Genomic DNA, 26,910 nt, shown 5'->3' on the forward strand with positions numbered 1-26,910 from the left:
CCCACGCCACCAAGATCACGTACGCTAGCCGCCGTCGCAGCACCACGAACGCCATTCTTGACGGTGAGTGTACGTAATCATTGTGAATGTGCCTTAGATTACCTCGAGGTATGCGCGCACGTATACGAGTATGTATATAGGTACACCAAGAGGCAGATACGGCGTTTGCCACGGCGACGGTGGTTAACACATGACACGATCGTGATGACCCTTTAGGCTCGACCGAGGGCGTGGTGATCGAGAAGGCGAGGGAGGAAGTAGTGGAATTGTTCTCTCCCTCAGTTCTCGGTGTTTTCAGCGACCGGCGCTTCGCGGTATATTAACTATGGGTTTCGTGCGAGGATCAATGCGCATCACGATAGGGTCATACGAAAACCACCTTCGTCGCGGCGAATGCCATATCTGTTTCTCAGGGTACAACACACACGTGGCTGGCGTGCTGAAGAAGACGGGAAAAGTTACGCTTTTGGCAATGCTAGCGGGCGCGCGTTTTCCGCTTCTGGACATATCCGACAGGCATTACGCTATAAAAAGCCCCTCGCGTCACGCTATTTTTCAACGAGGTTCTCGCAAAATCTCCGAGAATGCAGTAAAAATATCAACGTCAGCTGTCACGATGTTTCACGTGTCTCTCGATGCGCTTCGGGAAAACGTGCGCGGGGGCCCCCAAGATTGACGGGGATACTCTTCGGCGACGGTAACGCGCGTAAGCTTTGATTAACGCGTGAACGCGCCGAAATGTGGCGTGACGCAGTCGAGTGTAAAAACTGTCGGGGCGCGTCGCTTATTAAATCGTTGAGAAATTGACGTCGCTCGGAACGGGAACACGAGTCGTTTCGCCGGCGACACTTTCCCGTAGCCACGCCGCTGTTACTTAACTCTCACCAAGTCAATCTTCGTACGTGTATCGTGGCACTTGCAGCCAGGTGCAGCGGCACATTCGACATACGGACACGCTATTGAATACCGTCTCTCATCTCCGCGACTTCGATCTGGCGAGACTCGGTCGAATCCTTTCTCCCGCGGTTAAAAAGAACTCGTTAATATTGGATTCTTTCCCTTTCGCGCAAGCCGCGTTTGCTAAGAATAAAAAAGAAATTTATTCTATTATAGAAATTATACAGATTATCGGCGCGCAATAACCGGGATTTTTCCATTTTTTTTCTTTTTAGGTGAGAAAGGTATGCGGCCGCTCCGAGCTGCTGCCGGTCGACGAGAAGGGTCCAGGGTCCCCGGACGCAGCTGCGAAATCGTCCGCGTCCTCAACCGGCGAGGTGCACGCAGCTGCGTCGTCGCCGCACGCGCAGGACGACCTGCTGAACCAGTTGCACAAACAGCTGGTTAACTTCCTCGCGAGCGTCCTCAGGTCCCGGATCTTCTACGGCACGTTGGCGGATGCGATCTGCGAGGACTACCCCGACAAGCGTTGCTGGAACGGCGAGCGCGTAGGAGAGTAAGTACACTGATTTCAACAACGTTTCTATTGCTTTTTTTTTTTATCCTCCCTCATAAATCAAAAACACCGATGTCTTCCCTTCAACACTAAAAGGCTCGCGAGATTAATCGACGAGGGGTCTTGCACAATCATCGGCAACAATTCGTTTCCCCGACGTTACGTGTACATAATACCAAATATAAGTTTATTCCGATCGCGTTATCGCGCCAGCCGGGGATAGACCGTAACAAAGGGGAAAAAATGGCACAGCATTCGTTCGGCCGCGCCTTCTCGAAGCGAATAAATGCCGGGGAGAAAATAAATGGGCGCCGCGCAAAAGGGTTTAACAAACCGCACGCGATTCGCTAATCGAAACCTGCCGTCGCTCAAAATCCGTGCCCGCCGCCGGAATGCACTTTCGTGGGAACGACCGTGGCGCGAAAGCGCGGGCACGATGAAGAGCGCAGGAGAATGGAACGCGAAGGTAGCTCTCTCGCACCCTTATTAATCAACGAGGCCGGGTGGCCTCGCCTTAAGATGCTCTCACACCGGTCCGCGTTCCTCTTCTCTCCACGTGAATCTTACACGCGACACCCCGTTTATATTATACTATATATAAAGCTCAAGATCGCTCACGCGCCAAATTATATCGTCTCGATATCACGGCCACTCGATCGTCTAATCGAAGCACGCTCCCGCGCTTAATTAATCATCGGTGACAAAACGGGAGAGGACAAGCGAACGCCTTCAACCTTTATCAACCATTGTCCGCAGTCACTCGAGATACTCGCTAGTCGACCGTGAAATGAGAGTACCGAAAGAGAAAGAGGGAAGAGGGGTAGAGCGAGCTTCGGACTCGCTCCAGCGATAATATATGTATAAACCGATCGCGCGGAAGATAATTCGGAGGGTAATCGAACGTCGGGCGTAAGCTGAACGTCTAAATGAGATTCCGTGTATCGCGATCGTAGGATATATCTGAAATCATTCGCCGAAGCGCCGCGTTGTACACGTTAATTCGACGCCTCGAGCTTGCGGCCGTCGTGGATTACATATACGAGCCGCTGAGAAGCCGAAAAGTCGGCCGACTTCTCTTTTTACAAGTTTTCTCAGTTTTAGCGACTGGCGAGCGAGAGAGAGATCGTCGTCTAACTTCTCGCAAGTAAAATAAATTACCCTGATAACTCTTTATCGTCGCGAGATAGTAAAAAATTTTACTGCCAGTAATATACAGCAATAAAACAAAAAAAGAAAGAGAAGAAAAAACAAAGTTTGTACGAGTTTATCAATTTTTTTTTTTTTTAGCCTTTTATTTTAACGGAACTTAACTTCTGAGCGGCTCGTACGTAACACTTTCCGCATGGCAGGAATGAAGTTTCCAGCAAAATGTTTCACGACCTTCTCTTCCTCCACCTGGCTCGCCAATTGTTCTCTTCGCGCGTATTTCGCTCTCTTTGTATTCCACGCGGGCCGGCATGTAAACGTCACGCGCGCGCGCGCGCACGACGGAATTCCGCATGTGGATCCTGGATTTTACGGCTACGTTGTATACGCTTCCCCGGGTCTGCAGCTTCATCGCGGCGAGCGTGGACCGCCGATAACGTATTCCCGGCAGACGCGGCCGTTAAATCTCCTGAAATGTAATTGTAAGTTTTACTCGTGCCGGCGACGCGCAAGTTCCGCGCGGTCACCGCGCTTCGCGTCGCGTACATATAAATAAAATACACACACGTGCACACGCATACCGTTCGCGTGCCACGGCTTCCACCGGAAGAAGCTCGCTCGTTCTATCCCGCGTGCTTCTCTCGAACGGGTCGTACGGGTATAGTATCTCACCGTGGAAATCTAAATGAGATTCGATCCGTCGAGGAAGCCGTCGTGGATTCCGCACGATTCGATCCGGAGCCGGGAAGTGAAACCGCTCCGGCACCCTCGATTGAGCGCCCGCTCGCCAACTCTGGTAATTCGATTCTACATGGGGGGGAGAGAGAGGGGGACCAGAAAGGGGGGGTTGATTGAAAAGCAGGAGCCTCTCACGGGTATTCAACGGCGACTGGTTTTCCGAAAATAATTTATGTTACGTAGCAGCGAATTTAATTAATTTCGGATGTTGCGCGGGGTAAATTAAATTAATTAAACCGGTCGGACCCCCAACCTCGGCCTCGCACCCGCGACGCTCCCCACAAATCTGCACACTCTGCCTCGATTCAGATTCCGAAATAGACGCTATTCACGAAAATACGACGTAGGATGTCGTTCTTTTTCTTTTATTCAGTCGACAATTAGGTCACATAAATACGGCAACGTCCTTCGAAATAAATCTCACGACTGTCTGAATACCGTCGAGGAAATTTTTTCTCCTTTTTTTTCTTTTTTTTTTTCTTTATCGATCGATGACGATTTCTACGTGATACATTAGCATCGGTAATAGCAGCCTCCTCGGCTAGAAGATTTCGACGCAGCGAGAGGGGGAATTAAAAAAAAAAAAAAAGAAAGAAAGAAAGAAAAAAATGTGACTTCTTCAATGCCACTCTCGGACATCGACGAGAACGACGTCATTGGAAGAAGGCACGGAAAGGGTGAGGGGGCGGTGAGGAAAAGAGGAGTCGAATCTCGTAAGGCTGCGGGAGAGATCGAAGACTAAGGAGAGAGAGAGAAAGAGACGACACGTCTCGAGAATAAGACGGCGGAGTAGATATGCCGAGAAAGAGCGAGACGGAGTGACGGACGAGGGAGAAAAGGGGGAAGAAATGGCAGCGCGTAGCCTGTGGGACGCCAAGCCGCCAAAGAGTCTGGCAACGAGAGCAAACGGGCGCCGCAGCGTCGCCCGGGTACCTGACGACGCGCGTGTGAGTGCGAAACACGCTCGTATACCTACGCGGCTCGTACGTGCGGGTACACGGATATAATATACATACTCGCGGACGTGTATGCGCGCAGTCCGTAATGCCGCGGGTCCAGCGCGCGGATGCGCCGACCAACTACCGACGCAGCCAAACATCTCAACCACGAGGTCACGATGTCGCAAGATCATCCGCGTTGCTATTTCTCGCCGCTTCCTCTCGTCTTGCGGTGTGTGCGGGTGCTTCGTAGGCCTCGCGAGATCGATCTCCGGTCGTCTCTCTCAAAGATTAGGCGATAGTTAATCTGCGAAACGTCCATTCGAATCCGTATTAAAAGACAAACGATAGGAATTACATCCTGCGAAGGCTCGCTGCTTTCAAAGGCTCTTCGCTTCTTATTCGCGTCGCGAGATTAGCCCGCGTTTATATTTGCTTCCGGTTCGAAATAACGCGTTTGCGTCATCGATAATTCAATCCGCCGGCGTGTGCCGGTTCTAAACGCGGGAATAATTCTCATTAATCCCGCACGGCGATACGCACGCCGCCGCGGGGCGTTCGCCGCGACGAGCCGCGGAATCTGATATCTGAATCGCGTGCTGAAATTGTATATCGCCGTAGCATCCGATGCGGCTGGAAAGACGTCGCGGGGCCAGCCTTATACAATCGGCGATCGTGCGCTCGCTTCGGAAAGGCGAGTTCCCCGACGATGACTGGATCAAAGACGACGGTAACGACGGCGACGAATCCCCGGCACCTTCTCGCGTAACGCGATGACGATGCGCCGCACGATTCACGCGCACATTCATCGATCTTCTCGCCTCGCCACGAGGCGAGATCGCGCCTGACAAACAGACGAGTGCCCGCGGAAAATAATTGGAGCGTGGTGCTATGCGAATTACGATACAAAGGACCGGGAGAAACGTCCGCGAGAAAAAGAATCGGGCAAAACATACATCTCGTGGCGGAACTTGGTATAATTAAATCGAGACCCGCGCGCGGAAAGCTCGTTTCCCCCGAAAGCGGCTTTGAACTTTATCTCCTTGCTCTGCAAAATACCTGAGGAATTAGTGGTTCGTTAGTCAAGTCGCGATTAAAATAGACTAGGAAATAATTACGCAAAAGGTGTGTATTATTGAAATTTTCCGGGAGAGCAAACTTCGGAGCGCGCGGCATCATCATCTCGCGCTCGCCGCGGTTGCCCGCGGGGGCCGTGGAATATTACGATCGTTTGCATTGAATATCGGGAAAATCATTCATTTCTGACATAAATCTAAAAGAAACGCGAATGCATATAAATCAACGATAAGCGCAGCAAATAATACTTGAGGCTTGCGAAGAATAGGCGCGAGCGCGAGCGCGAGCGCAATGCGTCATCAACGAATCGCGCCTATCGCGGTAGGATCATTCTTCTAATTTAGCTGCAGCTTCATCGACACGCTCGGTTGACGTCGAACAGTGCGGACGATATATTAGCATACGCTTATCCGATACGTCGCTCGAATGGGAACGAATTGCGCGGACGATATGTGTTATAAATAATGCATTCGCGACTGGATGATGGCGCATATATATATCGAGACATTTGGTGAGATAGCATCTCCTGGAATATCAATGTTCTAGCAACGTGAATAGCGAGTCATTCATAGAGAGGCCTGGCTCTCGGTCCATTTGTCGCGAGGGCATTAGTAAAAATGCGTCTTTAAAGAAAGAACTCTCCAAGATGAAGATCAGGCCTTAGAGATAAATTAATTCTCGTTGCTGATTCGCGATGCAAACGGTGAGAAATTAAAACTTTTAATTAATTTTTTTTTTTTTTTTTTTTTTTAATTAAATTAAATCGAAGCTGAAAATTAGGTTATTTGCCGACTCAACTAAAATCGTGCTTGAAAATTTTGTTAATTTCAGCGAATTTAGTCGCGATACAAATTTGTTTCTTCGCAAAGCTGGAAATGGTATAAAATTCGCAACCTTGCAATTTGATTTTGTTTTTTTTTCTGTTAGGGAATGGCGTATGTTAAGTTTTAAATAATAAATCATTCTTTGTTCTGTCAGCCGCGATGTCCGGCTTTTGTTCCTGCCGAAATGTCGCTCTTTTTCACGACGGACGATCGGTATCTCCTAACAATCGTGAGAACATGCTGTATCCGGCCATTAATAGACTAGTCGCGGTTAATTTAGTTGCGTTTAGCGCTTCAATGTGACCAACGAACCGCCGCGATAATCGAGCGAGCATCTTGTCGTTGATTCGCTCAATTATAAAAGCGCTTCTCCTTGTCGCGAAATGAGTTTGATTAAAGCGATTCTGAAACGAAGTTGCTCCTCGATACGGCAATTTTATCTTGATTGGACGCCTCCTCTAAAACGGCTATTTCGATCCCATTGCTGGATTCCACGATTCAAACGCAATCCAGCGAGGACACGGGCCCATCGTTACTCCAAATTCCAATGTTATCTATATGAACGGGTTGCCGAAACTGACACCCGCATTCTCTTGGACAAAATTTATCGGCCACTTCTCACCGAAATATATAAAACGGCAGGTTTCAGCAAAATGCATTTTATTACGCGACTTAATTAATTGACTTGGCAGTTTTATTTTACGAAACGTTAGAATCTTTAACCACCTATTTAATCACCATTGAAAAACACCCCAATCCGTTCGTTTTATATCCCATTGCGTCCTAATGTACGAATAATCCAGAGGGATTTCTCGTATATTAAGACACCGTACGAACCTACATCATTTTGAAATGACAAAGGGGTGGCTCAAGGGGATATAACTTTTGTATTTAGGTCGGTAACTAAACCGATGCCCTATTTCACGCAGGATGATACGGGCTCTCTCCTTTCTGGTTTCGGAATTCGCGGAATAATGCCGGCATCTCACGGCGCTCTTTCTCGGCATTGAAATATTAATCTGGCCCAAAGCACGTACCAGCTCACGGGCGCTTCGAAAGATCGATACCCGGCCTGTATGCCTCAACTGAAACCACCTATACGCGCGATATAAAGGCTGCCCTGGTCCCCAGGTCCGTCGTGTCCTTCGCCTCTCTTTCATTCACGGATTCCTTCGACCAATTTGCAGCGGGCATACCACCGCGAAACGAGAGAGAGTTTCGAGTCGAGGTCAAAAAGAAAAAGAAAAAAAAAAAAGCGCTCTCGAGTTACGGCTACTGAAAGTCAAACCCTTTCGCGAAAATACCTCCGTTCTTTATTCAGCTTCAGCGTGCGAACTTTACTTCGGCGAAAATTTAACTCTAATTTTAATTACAAAAGAGTCGATCGCGCTTTCGCGTCGGGACAAGGGACGAAATTATTCTCGAGAGGGTGCCAAGGCTCGAGCTAGAATAATACATTCCTCGCGCGAGGAAAGGATGGAATTACATTTATTTTACTTTCCTTTTATTTTTCTTTTTTCCCCGTTCTCCTCCTCTTTGATTGCTAACGCCAATTATCAAGTGCTCTGTGCGCTATGGTAATACCCAGCGAAGTGAAAACGCGTCATTTTTGTCCGGACAGTTTTCCGTTCGATCGACGGAGAACCAGTTTTTGTCGGCTCGTTTCACCCGGTCTTTCGTTTCGCTGTCGAGTTCGTGCGGATTGTACTCGTGTTAGGGATGAAGAGGTACTCGAGCGGAGAAAGGAGAGAGAGAGAGAGAGAGAGAGAGAGAGAGAGAGAGAGAGGTGCGACAGGTGGAGTGCGAATGGGAGCTGGATCTAATCTCTTGGCTTTTCTCTCGCTTAACAAGCCTTGGTGTACTAATGATTTAAAGAGCGCTATAAAATGATCACCCTTAAGTTTTTCACCGGGTAAATTCGCCGACTGACAAGGGAGTTCGTAAAGGAAACTTTACGCGCGGTATATAGTGTCTTAAAAGGAGATATGATACTCGGGGATAGATGCCGCGGGGTGCGATTTAGCGGAAAAGCAGCGGCGGAAAAGTTCGCGGGGAAAATCGCTGGAAGATGCCGAGGGTTGGTGCGGGAAAAACTGTGAGGCGCGACATGTGCGCGGGGCTGGGCGAGAAAGAGGTTGCGGGAGGATGAGGGTGAAGGAAGGATTTTCTCTCGAAGGAGGTCGTTCCGTGAATGGCCGGCATTCAGGAGCACCGAGAAGACGAGTCGGCCCCACGACTTGGACGATATTTCAATTCACTATCGAGCCATCTAGCTACGCTGGATACGTGTCGGTGCTGCCTGTTTGGCGATGTAATATTTTTCATACGAATAGCGGGAATAATAGCTGAAAGAAGCGGTACGTCAAATGAAAAATTCCGAAATATATTTATATCTATATAATATATAAATAAATACTATCCGTAAAGCGCCGTGCTAAATAAAAGATTTATACGAATGAGCGTGTTAATTGCCGTTATTTTATTTTATTATTATTTTTTTTTTTCAACTAATGAATATTTTGCGCATTATTAAATTACCGCGAATCAATTACGACGTTTGGAACTCACCGTTGACAAGTTTCTCTCGACCCCATTCGGTATATTTAAACGCATCACCTCATATTTTATATTTTATAGCGTTGTACGGCAAAAAGCTGGAGAGATAAAAGGAACGATGTAACATAAAGTAAACGGCTGCTCCTCGCGAAGCCTCGAAGCAAAGTATCGTCGACTTCTGGAGCATTCGCGGGATATATATTTGTTCTCGGTTCATTGATTCGCATGCGCTTAATCGATCGTGGCGATCGAAAGGCGTATTCCGCGAAGCGGCACGATACGATTTGTCTCTTTTGTCGGTCAGCACCCCGCGGAAGATAGAAGAGCAGGAAGATAACCGCAAGTCGGGATGAATGCGCGTGGTGGACGCATGTCGGGATCGACTTCGCTCGCGTCGCGCTTCTGCGAAATATCAAACAAAGCGGACGCTGGCGAATCGTAAGCGCTCGAGATTACAGGCACGCGAGGCGGCATCGATCCTCTCATTTTATACTTGTCAGGCGCGGTTTCGGAAATCCTTACGATATCCGACAAGAGGCAGGAAGCCGCCAGCGAATCGAGAAAACTTTGTTAGCGACTCCGTTTCTTTTTTTTTTTTCTTTTTTTTTCTGACTGCGTGTAACTCGGTTATTCGGCACATGGTTGATATCGCGAGTCATTAAAATCCTAATGAGCACAGCAACCTGTATCTACCTGGCTGCGTTACAGATTCATTTAGAAGACGCGCTGAAGTGCACTGGCAGGGAAGCAAGAGGGCTTATCTTCACGCGAAAGGATAGAGAAAGCCGCGAGCGATATCGGACGTAACGCTTCGCGATTTACGCAACTAGGCTCGCGGAAGAAACGCTTACTCGGTGAATTCTATTCATAACTCTCCCGATCATTGTATTTTAAAACGTTACGGCGCGCGTTCACGTTTTCACAGTCAAGTCCACACGACGGCGATGCGATAATGCGATTATCGCATCGCTCCGTATCGGCTTTTGATATTTTTTTTTTTTTTTTTTTTTTTTTTTGTACATTAATATTCTGTTCGGCTGCAGGTTTATATTTATATGTTGATATTTATGTTACGATAATATATAATAAAGATTACTCGGTATTTTAACGAACGGTCTCGTATACGCAATTATCTCTTGTTTATAAAATTATTCACTTATCTGTATGATGTAATTTTATTGAGATTAACTCAATTTCATTACGATCGCAATTCCTATATATATATATATATATATTTTTATTTTTTTTATTTTTCAGATATACAAAAACCGTAGTGGATTCCAGCTTGAACGCTCAACGATACAATCCCGAGTTCACGGTATCGATGACGTCGATGCCGGCTACTTATTCCGGCAATACGAACATCAGCGCGCTCATTGACCAATTGAGGCACATTAATCAGGTGAGTGCACGAAGTCGTAACTCGTCTTAAGTGGATTCCTCTCCCCCGGATTAATCATGCCCACAATTTTCATTCGTTTGTCGATTCAAACGCCGTGCGACGAACAACAAGGGCGAGCGACTCTCGTTGAATAGGAACTCGCGGTGATTGAAGTTTAAAAGCAAAGTTGTGTTCCCAACCTTTTCGAAATTCACGATGAAATAATAAACTCCCTTTGTGCGTCAATTCGAATTTTATATTATACAAATATAACACAAAATTAATAATAAATCTGGAATACGCGAAATGTAACGTAATATTTGTTATAATTACGCGCGTGTAACTTTTATAAAGTTACAACGGTGATAAATCTATTTCGTTGGTACTTTGGAATTAATTAAAACCACGCAACGCTGCTTTTCCTTGCGATCTCATTTTTAATAATTTGCCTTCTTTTTATTCGCGAGTCAGGTGCATATCCTCGGGCAGGGGTGAATTTGCCATAATTCGTAAACTGTTATCACGATAGTTCATTGATGCGGAAAGCTCGTTCGGTGACCCGTGACTACCAGACGTACGAACCAGACGGAATCATAAATTCTCGTCTAATCTAGAATTATTCATAGAGCCGGGATAGCAAACGGGTGCGTCGAGGCACGTGTCGCGTTGCATGGATGAATTTCACCTTAGAGAGCACGTGGGTGCTCAAACCTGTTCGATAGAGTATACATATACATATACGTCGTGGGTGCTATGTTCTGCTGAAATAATTAAAAGTTTTTTTACGGGAATAATTAGCTTTTGCGAATTTATTATGCATCTGATTGATGAACTTAACGTCGACTTTTATGTAGATTATCCTTAACTTAGTTTTTATCTTTCTTTAGTCGTCTATTATAAAAATTAGCGCGAGATAAAAAGTACGTTAAAATCGGGATTAAAGGTTACTTATATTAGATTAATCTGTAATCGACGTTATTTTTTTTAAATCGATATTCTGTTTATAATAAAATGAAAAAGTTAACATTTAAATTACCGAATGTATTTTTCGTTATACACAAGTTTTATTATAAATTTTTTTAATTTTTTAATGAGAAAGTATTTTTCGACTTTGACCGACGGAACGAACCAAGCTCCCTTTTACGTCACTGTCTTGTACGTATAATTTAATAGAAATAAAAGTAAAAATAATTGTTTCACTCCTAACCAATTATTCCTGCAATGCGATATAAATACGTGACGTGCAAAATTATAAAATTTTCAGTATACAACTGTTCATTTTTTTTTTTCATAAAGTTGAGACCGATTTCTGAGTAAATTGAGCTCTTTCAATTTCTAAATAAATCTGATTACAGTTGTCGCTTGCGTCTTTCAGTCGCTTCATCGTTCTCCTCCGCGGTATCTGCGGCGTCATTAAAGTTGGCAACCGTCGCGTGTAGGGCACACGCACGGTGCTCACACGCATGTTAATTTACGCGCCGAGGAATCGGGCCGCTTACTTCTGATTAGAGTGTCGTGAGACACGCATATACGCGTGTATACACGAGGTCCGTGATCGATCTAGTCATTTACCGTCCGGCCGCTCCGATAAACGGCCTGTCTAAATAACTCCGTCACTTCGGAATGCCGTGATACGTTACGCGAGACGCTTCGCCGGCAAATATATTCGGGCTTCCGAAATTGTAAACGGGTCAAATCGCACCTTACGGGTTCCGCGTATAGAACACAATCGCGCAATTACGGCACGTGGCGGGTCGCAAAAACCGATGAATAGCAGGGATTCCGAGGTATTATTAGCGGGCACGAGAATTGAGTAATGGTTACGTGTTCGGAGCAGCGCGAGATTAGAGGCTGCTTGTCAACAGGCAATTTTCAGCGGAATATAAATTCACATCTGCCGTTGTGTTCGCGCGAAGTGGCCAGGTTTCGATAGGAGAGTGTTGGCGATTAATTGGACGGCCGGCTATATCTACGCCGGGTCAAGTGGGTTAATTGAGATCTTTGGGGGTAAATGGAACGGCTTTAATGAGTTATCAATGACAAAGCTAATCCCAATCAGCTCTCCGGTGATGACGAGGCCGGTTGCTGAAAGCGGGAGAGAGCCCCCCCTCCGGCGTTGACTTTTCCGGTCGCCGGGCCGTCCGGATGTAATGGCCATTAATTTCGAAAAATTATACGCGTTACTCCACACTTGGCTCGGCGATTTCAATTACGCTGTCAGCTCGTAATTTCACAGTCTACCTTAATCTTGCGTAACGGGCGGTATTTCACTGTGCGACATTTAATAACAATCCCCGTCGATGTCTTATTTTCAAGAATTGCCACCAGGAATCTATTTATACGCGGCGGCGAGCGATTACGAAAAAGAACAGCGTGGATCGCGCTTTAGAAATAAATTTATCTAACAATTCCTAACGAGAGCCGACGCTTCGCCGGGTAATAACGATGTATTCACGTTACGCCGATCTCTCGGCGATTCTTCGGTGGCAGGTGGTGCAGTCCCAGTTGGCGTCCGATTTCGGGACCGACGCCTTCCTGGCCGACGAGGCCCTGGACGGTTCCGGAAGCGGGGACAATCCCGGCTGGAGGCAGCGCGGCCACAGCGGGATCGACGACGACGAGGACGGCCACGACGATGACGACGAGGCGTCCGGCTCCGGAATGGGTCCCGTCACGACAGGTACCGTATTCCCGCGGGATTCCCCTCCCCCTCCCCCGTTAATTAGCATAATAAACCCGCCGGTGCTACCTCCTTGGAAACTCCATTGTCAGATGAATCCCGTGTACGGCGCATATCGAGTGTCGTTATTAGCGATAGGACTTCGTTCTCGGTAGGGTTCTGTGGCGCATATCGAATTGCGCATTATCGGATATACTCTGACAAAAGAAAGAGATTACGTCCTCTCTCTCCTCCACCCCTTCATCTCGACGAAGAATCGTTACGGGGGATTAATACCAATTTAATTATGCACGGGCGGTTACAGGAAAAAAAGAAAAAATAATACTCGTGAAATATCATGATTCTTAACGTAATTCCGTAATCAAGTACTTTTCGCGCGCCGTATTATCCGAGCATTACCAAAGGAAAGTATTTCGGCTCGAAGGGATTCGGGTGATAAAGGGAATTGGAATTGATATAGCGAAAGAAGCGCGGAAGGTGAAAAATTAGCGACGCGGAAAGGCATGGCGATTTTGAAATAACGAGACTTTTTTTTTTTTTTCTTTCTTTTTTAACACGCTTTTTCCATCTAATTACGAAAGGGCTTTGAAAAGTTTTCGAAATAAAGTGTAAATGATACTCGCACAACAGATATTACACCTTAAATGAAAAGTTCCAGTTTTATCGTACGCCTGGTGAAGTTTTAATCGTTTTATCAAATGGCTAATCTTTTTGTAGAATAAACGCGATTAAATTAAAAAGAAGAAAAAAGAAAAAGAAATTAATTTAGTAACGAGGATGTTCTTTCCTCTGCTTTGCCAACGTTTCTCCCTCATTTTACCCGAAGCGAGGTGTATAACAAGAAGTTTGATTTCTTACAAAAATAAATATCGCGATTCTCTGTTTCAGACTCGTCGACGAGGACCACCACGCCTTCCGGATCGTCAACGATCCTGCTGTCATCCTTGGTCCTCGGTGTCGTCTGCGCGTCGCTTATCGCTTAATTCCGGGCCTCGTTTTGCCCGGCGCGAGATTACGATTTCGATACGCGATAACCTAGAGCCGACGTAGATAAGGAGAGTTTAAACTAGTTTTTGTCGCGGTCAGAGGATTGTTAACAGGTCGGATCTATACGCTTTTCGCGCGGGATTCTTCCGGCGTGCGTGAATGCCGACATACGTGGAGGGAGGACCTCGTAAGGAGGTTCCACGGTGATGCTTCCGGCCGCCGGAATCGCATACGAGCGATGCCGTTTGATAATTTATCGGTGGCGTGTTGGGCAGCGAAGCGAACTGTTCCTGCCGCGATCCCGCTGGAAGGACGCCGCGGTTCTCAGTGATATATCGATGTGCATGGAATATGTATGCGTGCATGCATACATGGGTTGTGTGCACGCGCGAATCTGCGTGTGTGTATGTGTGTGAGAATGAGAAAGAAAGAAAAACGGTTTGTAAAAGTATATAATAGACAGACAGAGTGAGTGAGTGAGGGAGGGAAAAAAAAAGCGTATACGGCAAAACGGAAAGAAGCGATAGGCGAACTGAGTCTGAGACGTCGCGCTTGTAAAACACGATGATAAATCTCGCGATGTTATTCCCAGGTGCAATTTTTTTTTCTTTTTTTTGAGGTGGAACGAGAGTTCTCTCCCGTTTTTCCCTTTTTACATAGATGTCGATACCGTGGAACTGGAGCGCCGTAATGCTTGCTTCGGTAGAGCTCAAAATTATATTATTTTTCTTTTTCTTTTTTTTTTTTTTCGTAAAAATACTTCTTGAAGTTTACACGAAATAGAAACTCTTCTTTTTTTTGGTAATTCTGTAACTTTGCGAGGTGTGCAGAATTAATGCTTTCTGCTTGAAGGGAGACGTGATATCGACCGTTTTGTGATCTCAGAGAATTGAGAAAAATACTTTATCGCGAGTTAATCTAGGCCGAGAGAAACGTAGGTCAGTATTCCGCATACCGTCTTGCTCTCATAGGAAATCTGCCAAAATTCGCGTTTTTATTTTCATCTTTTTCCTTTCCCGCGCAAGCGCTGGATGGAAGTATCGGGAATTAACATTTTGCTCAAATACGCGCGTTAAAATTGTTACGAGTGCGATTTGCGCGCCAAGTACGAGGTAAATCGTAGCCAAAAATGAGGGTGCACGGATGCGGAGTCTGTGTTTAGAAATGCCAAATGCACCTGTGTCATTTTCATTGGACTGAGTTACGCGTGCCGTCGCGCGCGACAACGCGCAAAAAGCCTAAGAGAGAAAAAATTTTTTTTTTTTTTTTTTTTTCGTCTAACCGAGCGTCCCCGCGTTTCGAGTGTTAGTATTACGTAAGAATGCAGGATGCTTGCAGCAGCCATCGATCGTCGGTTCCAGGGAGGACAGAACTTCTGATCCGAAGGTCGCCGAGTCCGCTGTCCGACTCCGTTTATCTTTCGCGAGAGGGGCAAAGTGTGTCGCGCGGCTCTGAGAAATGGCTTGAAGGAGCGTCATCTCCTCTTTGTTATATCGGGTGTACGTTTTACTAGTTCAAAGAGAAAACGTGCGATTCGTTGAGAAAGCGCTTAGAAAACAATTGCAATTGCATAAAGTGAAGTCGCGAGGAAAGAAAAGGGGGGAAACACCGACGGATAAATTCCGGCGACGAACCCTTGCATTCTCGTTTCTATGTCGGGCGCTGAACGTTGCTGTTCGATCCAATGCGGAATGAATTACAGTTTAATGCGGAACGTTCCGAAAAATATCGCCTACTTCCGATCCGAGCTAGATTTTTTTTGCTAATTTACAAGGGTGAGAGAGCGCGTGATGGGGTCACGCGATTCGTACGGAAGGGCCGCAAGGGCGTCGGAAATTTTTACTCGTTGATTTCTTTTCTCTTTTTTGTTTCCACTTTATCGTTATTAGACTACTTTGTAAGATAAAAAAAAATCTTTTCTATTATTTTTCTGTATATACGTATATTTTTTGTAGCGACTTTTTTTTTGCAAAGTCTCTGATCTTTGCTGAATTATTAATCGGACTCGATCCCGGGCGGTCACGTCGCCGGTGCCGAATACCAGATAAGAGAGTATGTACGTGGGGAAACGAAAGTATTTTACCTTCACTTCCTACGACTCGCAGAAGTCGTGCGAATACGTCGTTACTCTCGAGCCGATCGGCCGCGAGCAAACAACGCGCGCCGGCCAAACAACAGTTAGCCACGTTAGTGTGCCTCGTATTTCTCGCATGCCATGGTTTCTCCCTTCTTCTTCTTTTTTTTTTTTTTTTACCCCTTTTCGTATAAATAAAGCAAGCAAAAGTGTCTTCTTCGCCGAGCGACGTCCACCGCGCCTCGTCCACGGCACAGACGTTGATATGTCGCGGATTATTATTGAGAACGACGAGGGGAGGCCGTAATCACCCGTCGTCGATGATAACGCATGCCATATATATATATATATATATATATACATGCATATATATAAACGCGTTATATATGTATATATAAAATTATACGTACTCATATTTGTGGGTGTATCTGCGCGAGATATGTGAAGAAGTATGCCGCGTAGATACATTCATATATATGACATATATATATATATACATACACGAATTATGTCACGAAAATTAACTGCCGAAACGTATACGTATATGATCGAGAGCTGACTTGGGATGACGCGGGTACTATTCGATGCGAACGAGATCCCCAAGCATCAGCACGGGACACGTTATCTCCAATGCCTGCGCGTACATTTCTGTGATCGATCTCTCGCACAATTTACCTTCGTAGAAAAAGGGGCCTTCTTAACACAAATTTGATCGAGGAACGAGAGAAAAAAAACATTCGCGAAACTTGCACTCCCGCTGAAACGTCCTCGATATAGATATCACGATCGTTGTGAATTCTAAAATACGTAAACCTGCCATTTTGCACCTTGGTCTTGAAGTCGTCGATCGTGGATCATTTGCGGTATCCAAAGCAAGTATATTTGCTGCGTTTATCTTATTTATATATATATATATATATATATATATATATACATATATATTTTTTTTTATCGATTTTGCAACGCTTTAATTTTTAATTGTTAGATTGGTATCTCAAAAAGAATTCGATTTTCTTTATCGTGAGACGTAATTACTCAATCAGCAATAAAAATTTTTATAGATTTCTCCTCGCGATAATCTGGACAATCTAGATGTCGATTGCAAGTTGATTGTTATGTATCACAGCAGTAGCGAACAATGTTAAATTTATCGAAAGGTTGCGAAACAACGTATCTGTATACGCGTACGAAGTGCCCTAAAAAAAAAAAAAAAAAAGGGGGCGTCTATTAATATTCAGAGCTGATACAACGGAAGCTGATATAATAGAACTCGATCAATACTTAATACAATGCGCGGTGACAATTTTTTTTTTCCTTTTTTTTTCTTTTTTTTCTCTACCGTTGAAATGAGTCATGCGTGTTAATTTTCGCAGCTTTGCCAGTGCGTCGGGCTAATTGTAAAAGTAAGCAACGTGCCAAATCGATTTAGCCCGCCTCTCCTCCCATGGACGAGCAATTTTAACGCACGAATCAATCGAGCCGATTGTTGCAACTTTCAATCACGGGATCGCAATAATGCGAGACGCTAAACTTATCTTCGCAGGGCACTTTGGTGTTCCGTCTATTTTTGTCGCGAATGAAATTTTTATGTATTTCGCGTAATTTTCCAAGATGACGATAGTCTCGGCGTGATCCACGATCGCGATTCGCAAGAGGATCGGTGGTTGAGTCTTCGACTCTTTTCTTCTTCTCCTTTTTTTTCCAGCACCTAAAGTGTTCCGTGACTAACGCAAGATCATCTTCGATACTTTAATTACTCTCGATTCCACGCAATTTAATAATATTACCCAAGCTGTATCTAATTAGAACAAAGGATTATTGTCCCGTCACTTTCGTGTGAGATCCGCGCATTAACTCGTCGCGGAGGGAACAAAAGCGAACGACCGACGTTTCCACCGTTAGCGCGGTAACTTCCGGGAGACTCAACGTTCTCCCGCGACAAGCCGGTGCACGTTAATAAATTCGAATCTGCCGATTTGCTTTTTAGGTCAATCAGGGGGGGGGGGTGGCTTAGTTTCCGAGATAATTGCGACACCGTGACACTTTTTCCTTATTAATAATTACGTTATTTAGTGGCGCGCATTTAAAATATACCCACGCACGTAGAGTATCATATAGGACTTCACATTTATCAGTGAATTTAAATCGATCATTAATTATCTCCGCCAGCATCACGGTCGTCTTCCGACGAGAATAGAAATTCTCGTTGATGCGGATTGAAAATTAATCCCCCTCTGAATCTGTGCGAAAGGTCACGACGTCGCTTATTTATCTGAGATATCTCATCGTCGCTCCGATCGATTTCGCTAGTGTTATTTAGCGACGAGTGGTCCAGAAGCACAGACTTCTATATTAAATAGAAGTCTGTGTCCAGAAGGAGCCATCGTTTTTTTTTCTTTTTTTTTCCCTCTTGCATGGTGGCCGCGCGCGACTCGCGACGCTCCGGCGGCGTCGTATTCGTTTTGTACATTTGATTTTCCGGATTTTTGTGGAGGGGTGCCGAGTGCCTTTCTGAATATTCCCTGGCCGTAGCGTCGCGCCGTCGTGTACCTCGGACGAAAATGAAAACCAGGCGGGGACAGCCACCCTCTCTTCCCCCTTTCGAATAAGGGTGCGAAACCGAACGCTTCCTCGTTACGCGTATATTTCTAGCACGCAATGCGTATGTATGCGCGAATGTGCGTGCGCGTGTGTGTATATGAGAAAGAAAGAAAAAAATGAGAGAGGAAAAAAAAAAGTGAGAGATAAAAAAAAGCATGGCCTTCTTCTCCCTTTGTAATTTTAATCCGCCGTATACTCGCCTCCGAAGTTTTAACGCGAGCTCACCGAAGACTTGTAGCAGTTTTGTAAACATTTACTTCACGCTGTTAGGATAGCACGCCGAGCGCGAAAAGCAGCGGGCGAAGGAGCGGTCCAGGGGGTGGGTAAGGGTGCATGTTTGATATTAAGAGTGAAATGCGCTTAAGTAATTTTAAAGCCGGGCGACGCCGATCTTTTTTGAGTGCTTCGAGAGACCATCGAACTGTCTCCTCTCTATTTCGATCGTATCCCGTAAATTAATTAATCTCCCTCGGGTCTTCCGTTTGCCCCGGGGACTCCGGCGAATATCAAACGCCGACGAAGCGACAGGATTTCGCGTGCGATATCTTAAAACCGTCTGCGTTATCTTTCCGGAGGATTCGATCGGATCTGTTATTCTCATCGGACGCTCAAAAATAAGGAAACCGCGCGGCGGCGTGGCTCGAGAATTTCCAGATAGAGTCGCGCGAACGGACAAGATACCGAGAGAGCGAGGTAACTCGTAGTCGATTATCAGAAAGTATGAATCCCCGGGTTGTAAAGCACCGCCGTCAATTGGGTCACTTAGGGATCCATTGAATCGATGAGCCGCGGTATACGCGCGCGGCAAGTCCGATTCATTCTCGCAATCGGACGCGCTATTGTCCCGCGTCCCCCGTGGTCCTTCCTTTCAGAGCGCTAATAAGATCGAAATCCGAGGCGGGCGAGGCTGGACCAGGCCTAATTCAGCGTGGGCCAGGCGCGCAATTGTTCGAGCCCACCCGACGTAATTCTTCAATTCCGTGGCCGGCCTTTGTCGGACGAGTTTAGACGGCGCGAACAGTGGCGCGCCTTCAACGAGGCGCGACTCCTCGTCCTTGCCGTCGTCAATGCCGAACGTGTCTTCGACCTCGCTCTCGCGACGATCTTCTTGCCCGACATCGGTTTCGCGCGACACGCTCCCTCCGGGTCGTGTCGATTCACGTCGCAGCGATGTTTCCGTGCACGATCGACAATCATTTTTATTAGTTTTTTTAATTGTCGATTGTCACCGTCGAGAAAAATTGATTTTGCACTACGTATGAACAAAGATTGTGATGATGATACATTGTCACCGATCAACGGTTAGATTAAACGAAGAAAAGAAAACATACCCGAAAATTTTCCCACGGAGCGGATGTCTTAATACTAATATTTCCATGCAAATTACACTATTTTTAATTAACTAATTAGCACACCACCGGCTCTTAGAAAAATTGCGCGACTTAGACGAGATAATGGAAATTTATAAGACTGAAGCTGCGTGGCAATAATAACGAAGGGGAAGGACTTTAATTTAATATTCAGTAACGGATGGACCGCTCCTTCGCCACGAAAACTCACAAAATTGCCGCTGATGAGAAGCCGGGATAAAAAAAAAATTAACGAATTGCGCGCGATGAAAACGCGAAGAAAAATAAAATAGAGAGAAAGAGAGAATGCAAGCGACAAGAAAGAGGTGCATTAATCGATCTGTAAATATATAATGAATGCCTGCTGTATTTATATAGTTATATACGTTAAATATATCGACCTAAAAAAATGAAAGTAGCAGCTAATAAAGCAACTGACGTAATCATGGGCGAATTAACCCGTTAGTCGTAATGTTATTGCGAGACTAATTATTGTAATAAGGGAAAAGCGCGTCGTGGATGCAAACGCCCAGAAAAAAGAAACAATAGGAACCGATCAACGAAGAAGAGGGCAAGAATTTTTTTTGTTGAACGCGCGTATCGCATCCCTCGTTTGTTATTGCCATTTGCCTCGTAGCGAAGCGATCTGTCTTCTTGGATCGCGGTTTTTCTTCGCCGATCCCCGAGTTTTACTCGGGAAACGGCGCCGGCGAAACGCGACCGATTTCGCCATCGCTCAATCGAGTCGCTTTGTAATTATTATCTATGTGAATAGCAAGCGGAAGAACGAAAGAGTGAGAGAGAGAGAGAGAGAAATGTTTTGACTACACCGTATAACAATTAACACTCTAGCACGATGCATATTTTACCGAACGCGCTAAAAAAAAGGGAAGAAAAAAAAAACTCCGCGGAAAATTCCTACGGAACTTATTGCGTTACACGTTTAGCTATTTAATGCGTTTTTATAGCAATATTTATTGTTGCGCCCGTGTTTAATATGTGATATAGGGCTACTTATATTATTGTCTCGTTATTCGCTCGCGGTCTCGTTTAATTAAGCGCGACTAATCAACGGGGAACGCCTCGTTTCGGCGGCGAGGACGCGAGGACGAGCCTGAAAATCGCGAGACTCCAAACGATTGTTCGCGTTGCCGGCGCAATCAAACATTGTAATTTGTTTAATTGATTACGGCCGATCGCCGCACGGCCGTAGAGCTCGGCTTGATAATGCTAATTATGCGTGTAATCCGATGGCGATTGCAATTAATTGAGCTTTTCAAAAGCAATCCCGTCAACCGGATATGTAATTTCGTAGCCGTGGATTTCAAGTTTGTACGATTTTTCGCTTCAAAATTTTTAATCATGTTTTTCTTTTTTTATATCGCTCAACGGAAAAGGAAGATCTAATAAGGATCCCAGTTTAGGAAGTTAATCCCAAAGAGTCTCGGTCCCGACCTCGTTGCAACGAGCAATGTGTGTATCCCGAATAATTTCGATCAGCTCTCGATTAAAGCACTTATCGAAATTGAACGAGAAAGCGTGCGTTAGTACGGAAAACGTTGGATAAGGGGAATGCTCTAGCGGAGAAGACAAATGCGATCGAGATGAGCAATTCTACATATGTATATATAAATATATATATATATATATATATATATATATATATATATATAAATAAATGTGTGTGTGAGTGTGTACGCGTGCATTTGTATATCGCGCATTCTAAATTACATACACCTACACACACGCGAGCGCGCGACAGTGGCGCGCGCGCGCGTATTATTATAAATGTTATACGAGAGATTAAGCAAATTATTATTATTATTATTATCGCGGTTGATTACGTCGCAACGACGCGTCCGCCGATCGTTGACGATCTGTAAAAACTGTTTACGAATGAATGGCGAATAAGATATTATACGACAATGAGTCTACCTGTTTATTGCGTTGAGTCTAATAATTGAACAAAAAAAATAATAAAAAGAAGGCTGTAAAAAGAATTAATGACGATAATATTACTATCGCCGGATAAAGTAATCGTCATTTTATTAAGAAAGACGGTGAGTATTGATTTCGTATTTATGGTAAAAACATGAAAGTATAATTGCAGATTCTTGGAAACTATAATCGTGTAACCAATGTGGATTTGACACTTAAAGATTTATGTTAATATTTTTATAGCTTATAAAATATTTAACAGTTTAAAAAAATTTTTTTTTGGCTCGGAGATTCTGCTTTATTATTGCGAACAGAACGTACAATAAATATTCATGTCCCACTTTACATCGTACTGTTTTATTGCTGCTGTTACAATTACAATAGTCTGCACTTTTTTTTTTTATCACGTAATGAATGTAACATAAATATATGTAATGGCAGAATTAATAATGATATCATTACAGAACTTGCCACATTTTGCAATACGGTGTTTACAGAGTACGACTTACTTATTGTCGTTATAATTTGAAATCACTCGAGTAATTGTTGGACATTTAGAATGGGACGTTTTCTATCCTTTTCTGTTTCTCTAAATTTGTAAAACCTTCACACGGCAAACGCGAAGGATCGAAATTCCTAAATAATCTATACATTGCATTACAATTCTTTTGGCAAAGTATAAAAGTCTTAATTATTTTTATTCTAGAGAAGACATCTTTTTGGAATCTATTTCAGAATTGTGCCTAATTAAGCTGCTTCTCTCAAGGTATCTTAGTTTTACATCTCACGAAAGAGTCTTGGTTCATGGTACTTCACTCCATACCGAGTAAATGTCTACTGAAATCCGACCTTCGGGAGAAATATGTTGTTTCAAGTTTCGGGAAATTGCAGTTTTCCGGCCTTTATATTTGATACGATATATTGTTCGCATTTCTTTGAATTTCAGCATTTTCTTTCCTCCAACGAATTATCGTAACATCTTCTCAAGGTGTGAGACACCTTTACCATCTTCTTTTCGTTGCTTGACTGTTGTTGTCAAAGATTTTTGTCAATTCGTGTCTTCTCGATATGCCACTCCGATATCTAGATCCGATAACGCGAATGACACACATCATTACATTAATATATCCTTGTGTGAAATCTTATCTTCTATAATCTTCTCCGTTCGCTTCCGGGAACATCGTCACAAGTAATACGTTCTTTGATAAGGAGTAACAATTTTAATGTATGCAATCGCTTTTCTTGATCAGACTTAAAAGCCGGATTAACATTTTAATGCCATCCCGATAATTTCGATCCAATTCATTATTCTCACCCGGGAAGACGTGTGTAAAGTCGATCATCTTCACTTTGACCCACTTACACTTATCCATTGAAACGTCATCATCTTTCTTCGTAACATCGTTCGTGCACAAAATTGAAAAATGGCTTGGGCTGGATTGACATAATCGGTCCGTATTGACATTCAAGTTGCAAGATTTGATCGGATTAGGTATCTGCTTGCACATTGACACGGGCTCGCTTGCACTTTTCTTTAGTCTTGATCTAAACATTAAGTCGTTTGTTCCAGATAAATACTTGTTAGGTACTATACAGGGAACGGATCCACATGTCATATCTTTGCTGAATTTCGATACCGAGTGAAGGGCAGAACTATCAGTTTTTAATGGGCAATGCTGTCGTAAGTGTTGAGCGTCGTATGCGACCAGAAGTGAGCTGGAATAGAACCGATATTTCCGTTGAATATTGAAGAGCCGCTCGATCTTGTATAAATATGTCAAGATTTCAGAGACCAATTGCCGACAGATTGGTTTTCCAGGTATCGCGTTCAAGAAGTCTTCCAGTGCTGTGTAAAAATAAAAAGAAGTATATTAATACAATTATAAAAAATGGGAAGCTTAACAATTTTATCATTTAATAACAGTCTTATCGCTAGATTAGATATAATATATTGTAAAAAGTCTTTTTTTTAATTCATAATCCCGATTTAACGATTAATTTGTTCAGATCTTGTCGATGCAAAATTATCGCTTGATGATAATGATTTAATTTCAATTATATCAATATACAAAATTAAATTAAAAAAAAAAAAAAAAAACTGCAACATTAATTACATTTTTTATTCCTGAAAATATACTTTGTAAAGATATTATATTTTGTCTAATAGCTGTATGAACCAAAATTAAAATTTTGTTCCGTTAGTATTGAAATTGCTAAATACAATAAATATCCATTCACTTGTAATCGATGATCAATGAGTTAAGACTTAACTTTAACCTTAAGTTTGAATTGAAAGCAGGCTATCCCAGCTATTTAAGAAAATTCAGCACTCCCTACATCCTGAAATACTTTTAATACTCATAAATCTTGGTTGAATTTGCGCCAGTTATTCTTTTTCTTATCAACTTCGTATGTCTTCTAAAACTCTAAAGCAGATACCTTCCACAACGCCCTCGACACCAAGTTGTTTGCCATAATCTCTGTCATATTTCCTTAATCGTCCAGATAAGACAGAATATACTTGATAACCTGTTATACAAAAACCGTAAGTACGCTTCGATTCGCCATACTTGAGCTCTTCGGTTCTCCTCTTCTCTGGCGTGGCTAAAGGATCCCACGTGCGAGAGCCAATCTTGATATCTATCACACATGGTTCGGCCATGCCTTTTGTTATATTCCTAAGCATGAGGAACTTTGTACCTGTTATCGGACAAAACGCGGTTTAGTAAAGAAGAGATATCTAGATAAAATATATAATTACTTATTCAAATGTTATATTTACATATCAAACTCGAAAAATTTTATATTACAGATAATGTGTATATAAATTACATAAATATATATATAAGTATATATACACATATATACATGTATGCACACACGTGATGTACGAAAATTTACAAAAAGTTAACTTCTATTTCACAGTTTATTCACAAAATCATCGCCTCACATTTGCGAGCTGTCAAGAAAATCCTTACGGTTATTAAAGACACGCAGTTCCGTTGTGCCGTAATAACGCGGAACAAACTTTTTCAGCTCTGTCGCAACAAAGTCATGCGAATTCTTCAAGTTTTCGTAGAATGCAATTTCTCTTTCGCCAAGGATCACTTTAGTCGCTGGTTTCAATATATGACCAGACCGTCTGCATATCAGCATACCTGCAATCACAAGTAATCGTCAATTTAATATTAAGTCAGATATAAACGTATCAACTAGATAAAAAATATACCAAAATACTTTTGAGATTAAACATAATTTTATAAATGTATGTGCCACTTGCAATATATATTTAAGAGTATTTCAGTAATTTGAGCAAATTTAAATTGTTGATATTATTTATCGTAGCTTTAAATCTCACTGAGTGCACCTTACCTATAGTTTGTTTCTCGCCGTTGAAAGGATGCCCAGCTATTTGACATTCTAAAGGTGTCAGTCCACCGGGAAACATACAGCTAGACGATCCCGGTGCAACCATATTGTTCCACTGTATATGCGGCAGCTTCTCGATATCCTCGTCCGGGTCTACGGTCGTCATAATTAATAAGGATCGCTGATTACCTCTGCAAATTAAACAATTCATTGATAACCAACAGAGCTTTAGTCCACCGCCAGGTACCTCGTACCTCCTGATAACGTGAATAGCAACACCTTCACGTTATCATCGCGTTTCGTTACGTCAATAGTTCCATGCAAAAATTTCTGGCCGCTCAAATTGTGTCTCTCTCTCTCTCTCTCGCTAACGAAACAAACGTTCGGCGAGGAAAAACAGTGAGGAAAAACGCCTGCAATTTCAACTGCAAATAACAGGATTATTGTTTCGTCATTATAATCCAAGGCTGTCAAGCCAGAGGAGAGGAAGGAGAGGCAAAAAACCGTCCTTGTCGCATGTATACCTTTCTTCTCTCCTCCCTCGTTGTGGACCGAACGCGACGGCGAATTAAAACAAATACCGGCTGCGCGTTAGATCTTGCCCGCGGAAGTTTCCTCACCGCGGCATGCGACGAATACAGTCGTTAATCCGATCGTCCTCGACTAATCTCTGGCTTTGGGCCGCTTATCTCTTTATCTAACCCTCTCGGTTTATTATTTCTTGTACAAACGTTGACAAACGCGTGACGTCTGCGAGTTGTTGTTATCATGACGGCACGTAACAACAAGGTAACAATTTTTCTTCGAGCAACACTTTTTTTTTTTTTTTCTCTTCCGACGGCGACCGACCTCGCGGGGCTCCAATCTCACTGTTCCAACCGTGAAAAGCTCTTTGTCCTTCGCCGCTGCGTCTCGGGATCGTTATCGTCGCGCTAACGGAGTGCTCCGTAAATACGTCCTCGCTTACTCGCGATCGGGCTTTCACGTTGAAATTATGCCTTTTCCTTTCGCGAGAATTTCTTCCTTCTCCTCTGAAAAGCAATTTGTTAGAATAGAACGATTGACGGAACCGAGCTGCGAGCGATCAAATCGTAATCGCCGAAGCTTGCAAAGCCTTCGAACGCAAATGCAGCTCCTCTCGCGAAAAGAAAGGAAATAAAAACGTCTAACCTCACTGTCTTCTCCTCCACCGTTCCTCCTCGCTGTTATCTTTCGCGCGAGCACATTCCGCGCGAAGATAATGAAATCGATATATTAAACACGCACTCACTTGCTGTTCTTCTCTCTCGCTCTTTCTCTCCCTCTATCTATCTATCTCTCTCTCTCTCTCTCCCGCTGCTCTTTGGTCGGTTATTACCCCGCTGTGCGTGCGAATATAACCTATATAAAGAGTGCGCGAGAATCACTTAAAAAATACATTCGATAATCGCACGGATACACGCTCTCTCGAATGTTCCAAGTAATTCCGAGTGTACAATTCGTCGGCGACGACTCGTTCGGCGGTGCAACTTTTACGGCGTCGGTTTTACGACGCGTTCTCCGATCGCTCGCGTCCGCTCTTGCCTGCTCCGGGTCGCGACCACAATTGTCACGATGGGAACCATTTCGTTGCGCGTGCCCCTTATCGCTGTCAAAGCGGGACCCGTAACGTCATCTACCACGAATCGAAGGTAATACATCCTAAACTCCAGTTACTTGCCGTAACTTTTCGAGCGTCCTCGGAGCGACGGCACCAAGAAACTTCCGAATCGATATTGAGATTTGTCATTTTTTTTTGTTTTAATTTGAATTTTCATACG

General features: G+C 44.0%; 2 protein-coding genes across 10 annotated transcripts in view; one reads left to right on the forward strand and one right to left on the reverse strand.

Annotated features, from left to right (window-relative positions):
• Positions 1-16,210, forward strand: part of Dally (division abnormally delayed protein) — a 37,040-nt gene extending 20,830 nt beyond the window's left edge. Inside the window, exons 5-8 of one of the 2 annotated variants that reach the window (XM_070662791.1) lie at positions 1,173-1,453; positions 9,990-10,134; positions 12,604-12,793; positions 13,682-16,210. In XM_070662791.1, coding sequence (XP_070518892.1) covers positions 1,173-1,453; positions 9,990-10,134; positions 12,604-12,793; positions 13,682-13,776 — 711 coding nt within the window. In that variant the 3' untranslated portion in view covers positions 13,777-16,210. Of the gene's footprint in view, positions 1-1,172; positions 1,454-9,989; positions 10,135-12,603; positions 13,470-13,681 lie in introns of those variants that run through there. The other variant, XM_070662790.1, reaches the window with a different exon arrangement.
• Positions 16,211-22,080: 5,870 nt separating this feature from the next.
• Positions 22,081-26,713, reverse strand: Ipk2 (Inositol phosphate kinase 2). 8 transcript variants are annotated; one of them, XM_070662949.1, is made up of 6 exons: positions 26,382-26,713; positions 25,732-26,142; positions 25,115-25,302; positions 24,721-24,900; positions 24,182-24,442; positions 22,081-23,588 (listed from the first exon to the last, which is right to left on the reverse strand). In XM_070662949.1, the coding sequence occupies exons 2-6, from the start codon at positions 25,737-25,739 to the stop codon at positions 22,963-22,965; spliced, it is 1,263 nt and encodes a 420-aa protein (XP_070519050.1). In that variant the 5' UTR covers positions 25,740-26,142; positions 26,382-26,713; the 3' UTR covers positions 22,081-22,962. The 8 variants fall into 8 exon arrangements, with proteins under 8 accessions (XP_070519050.1, XP_070519049.1, XP_070519051.1 ...); XM_070662948.1 differs by having other exon boundaries at positions 26,282-26,713; XM_070662950.1 differs by adding an exon at positions 25,366-25,536 and having other exon boundaries at positions 25,636-26,713.
• Between the last annotated feature and the right edge of the window lie 197 nt (positions 26,714-26,910).

The sequence above is a fragment of the Cardiocondyla obscurior genome, linkage group LG10, assembly GCF_019399895.1.
Source record: "Cardiocondyla obscurior isolate alpha-2009 linkage group LG10, Cobs3.1, whole genome shotgun sequence".
Taxonomy (NCBI): domain Eukaryota; kingdom Metazoa; phylum Arthropoda; class Insecta; order Hymenoptera; family Formicidae; genus Cardiocondyla; species Cardiocondyla obscurior.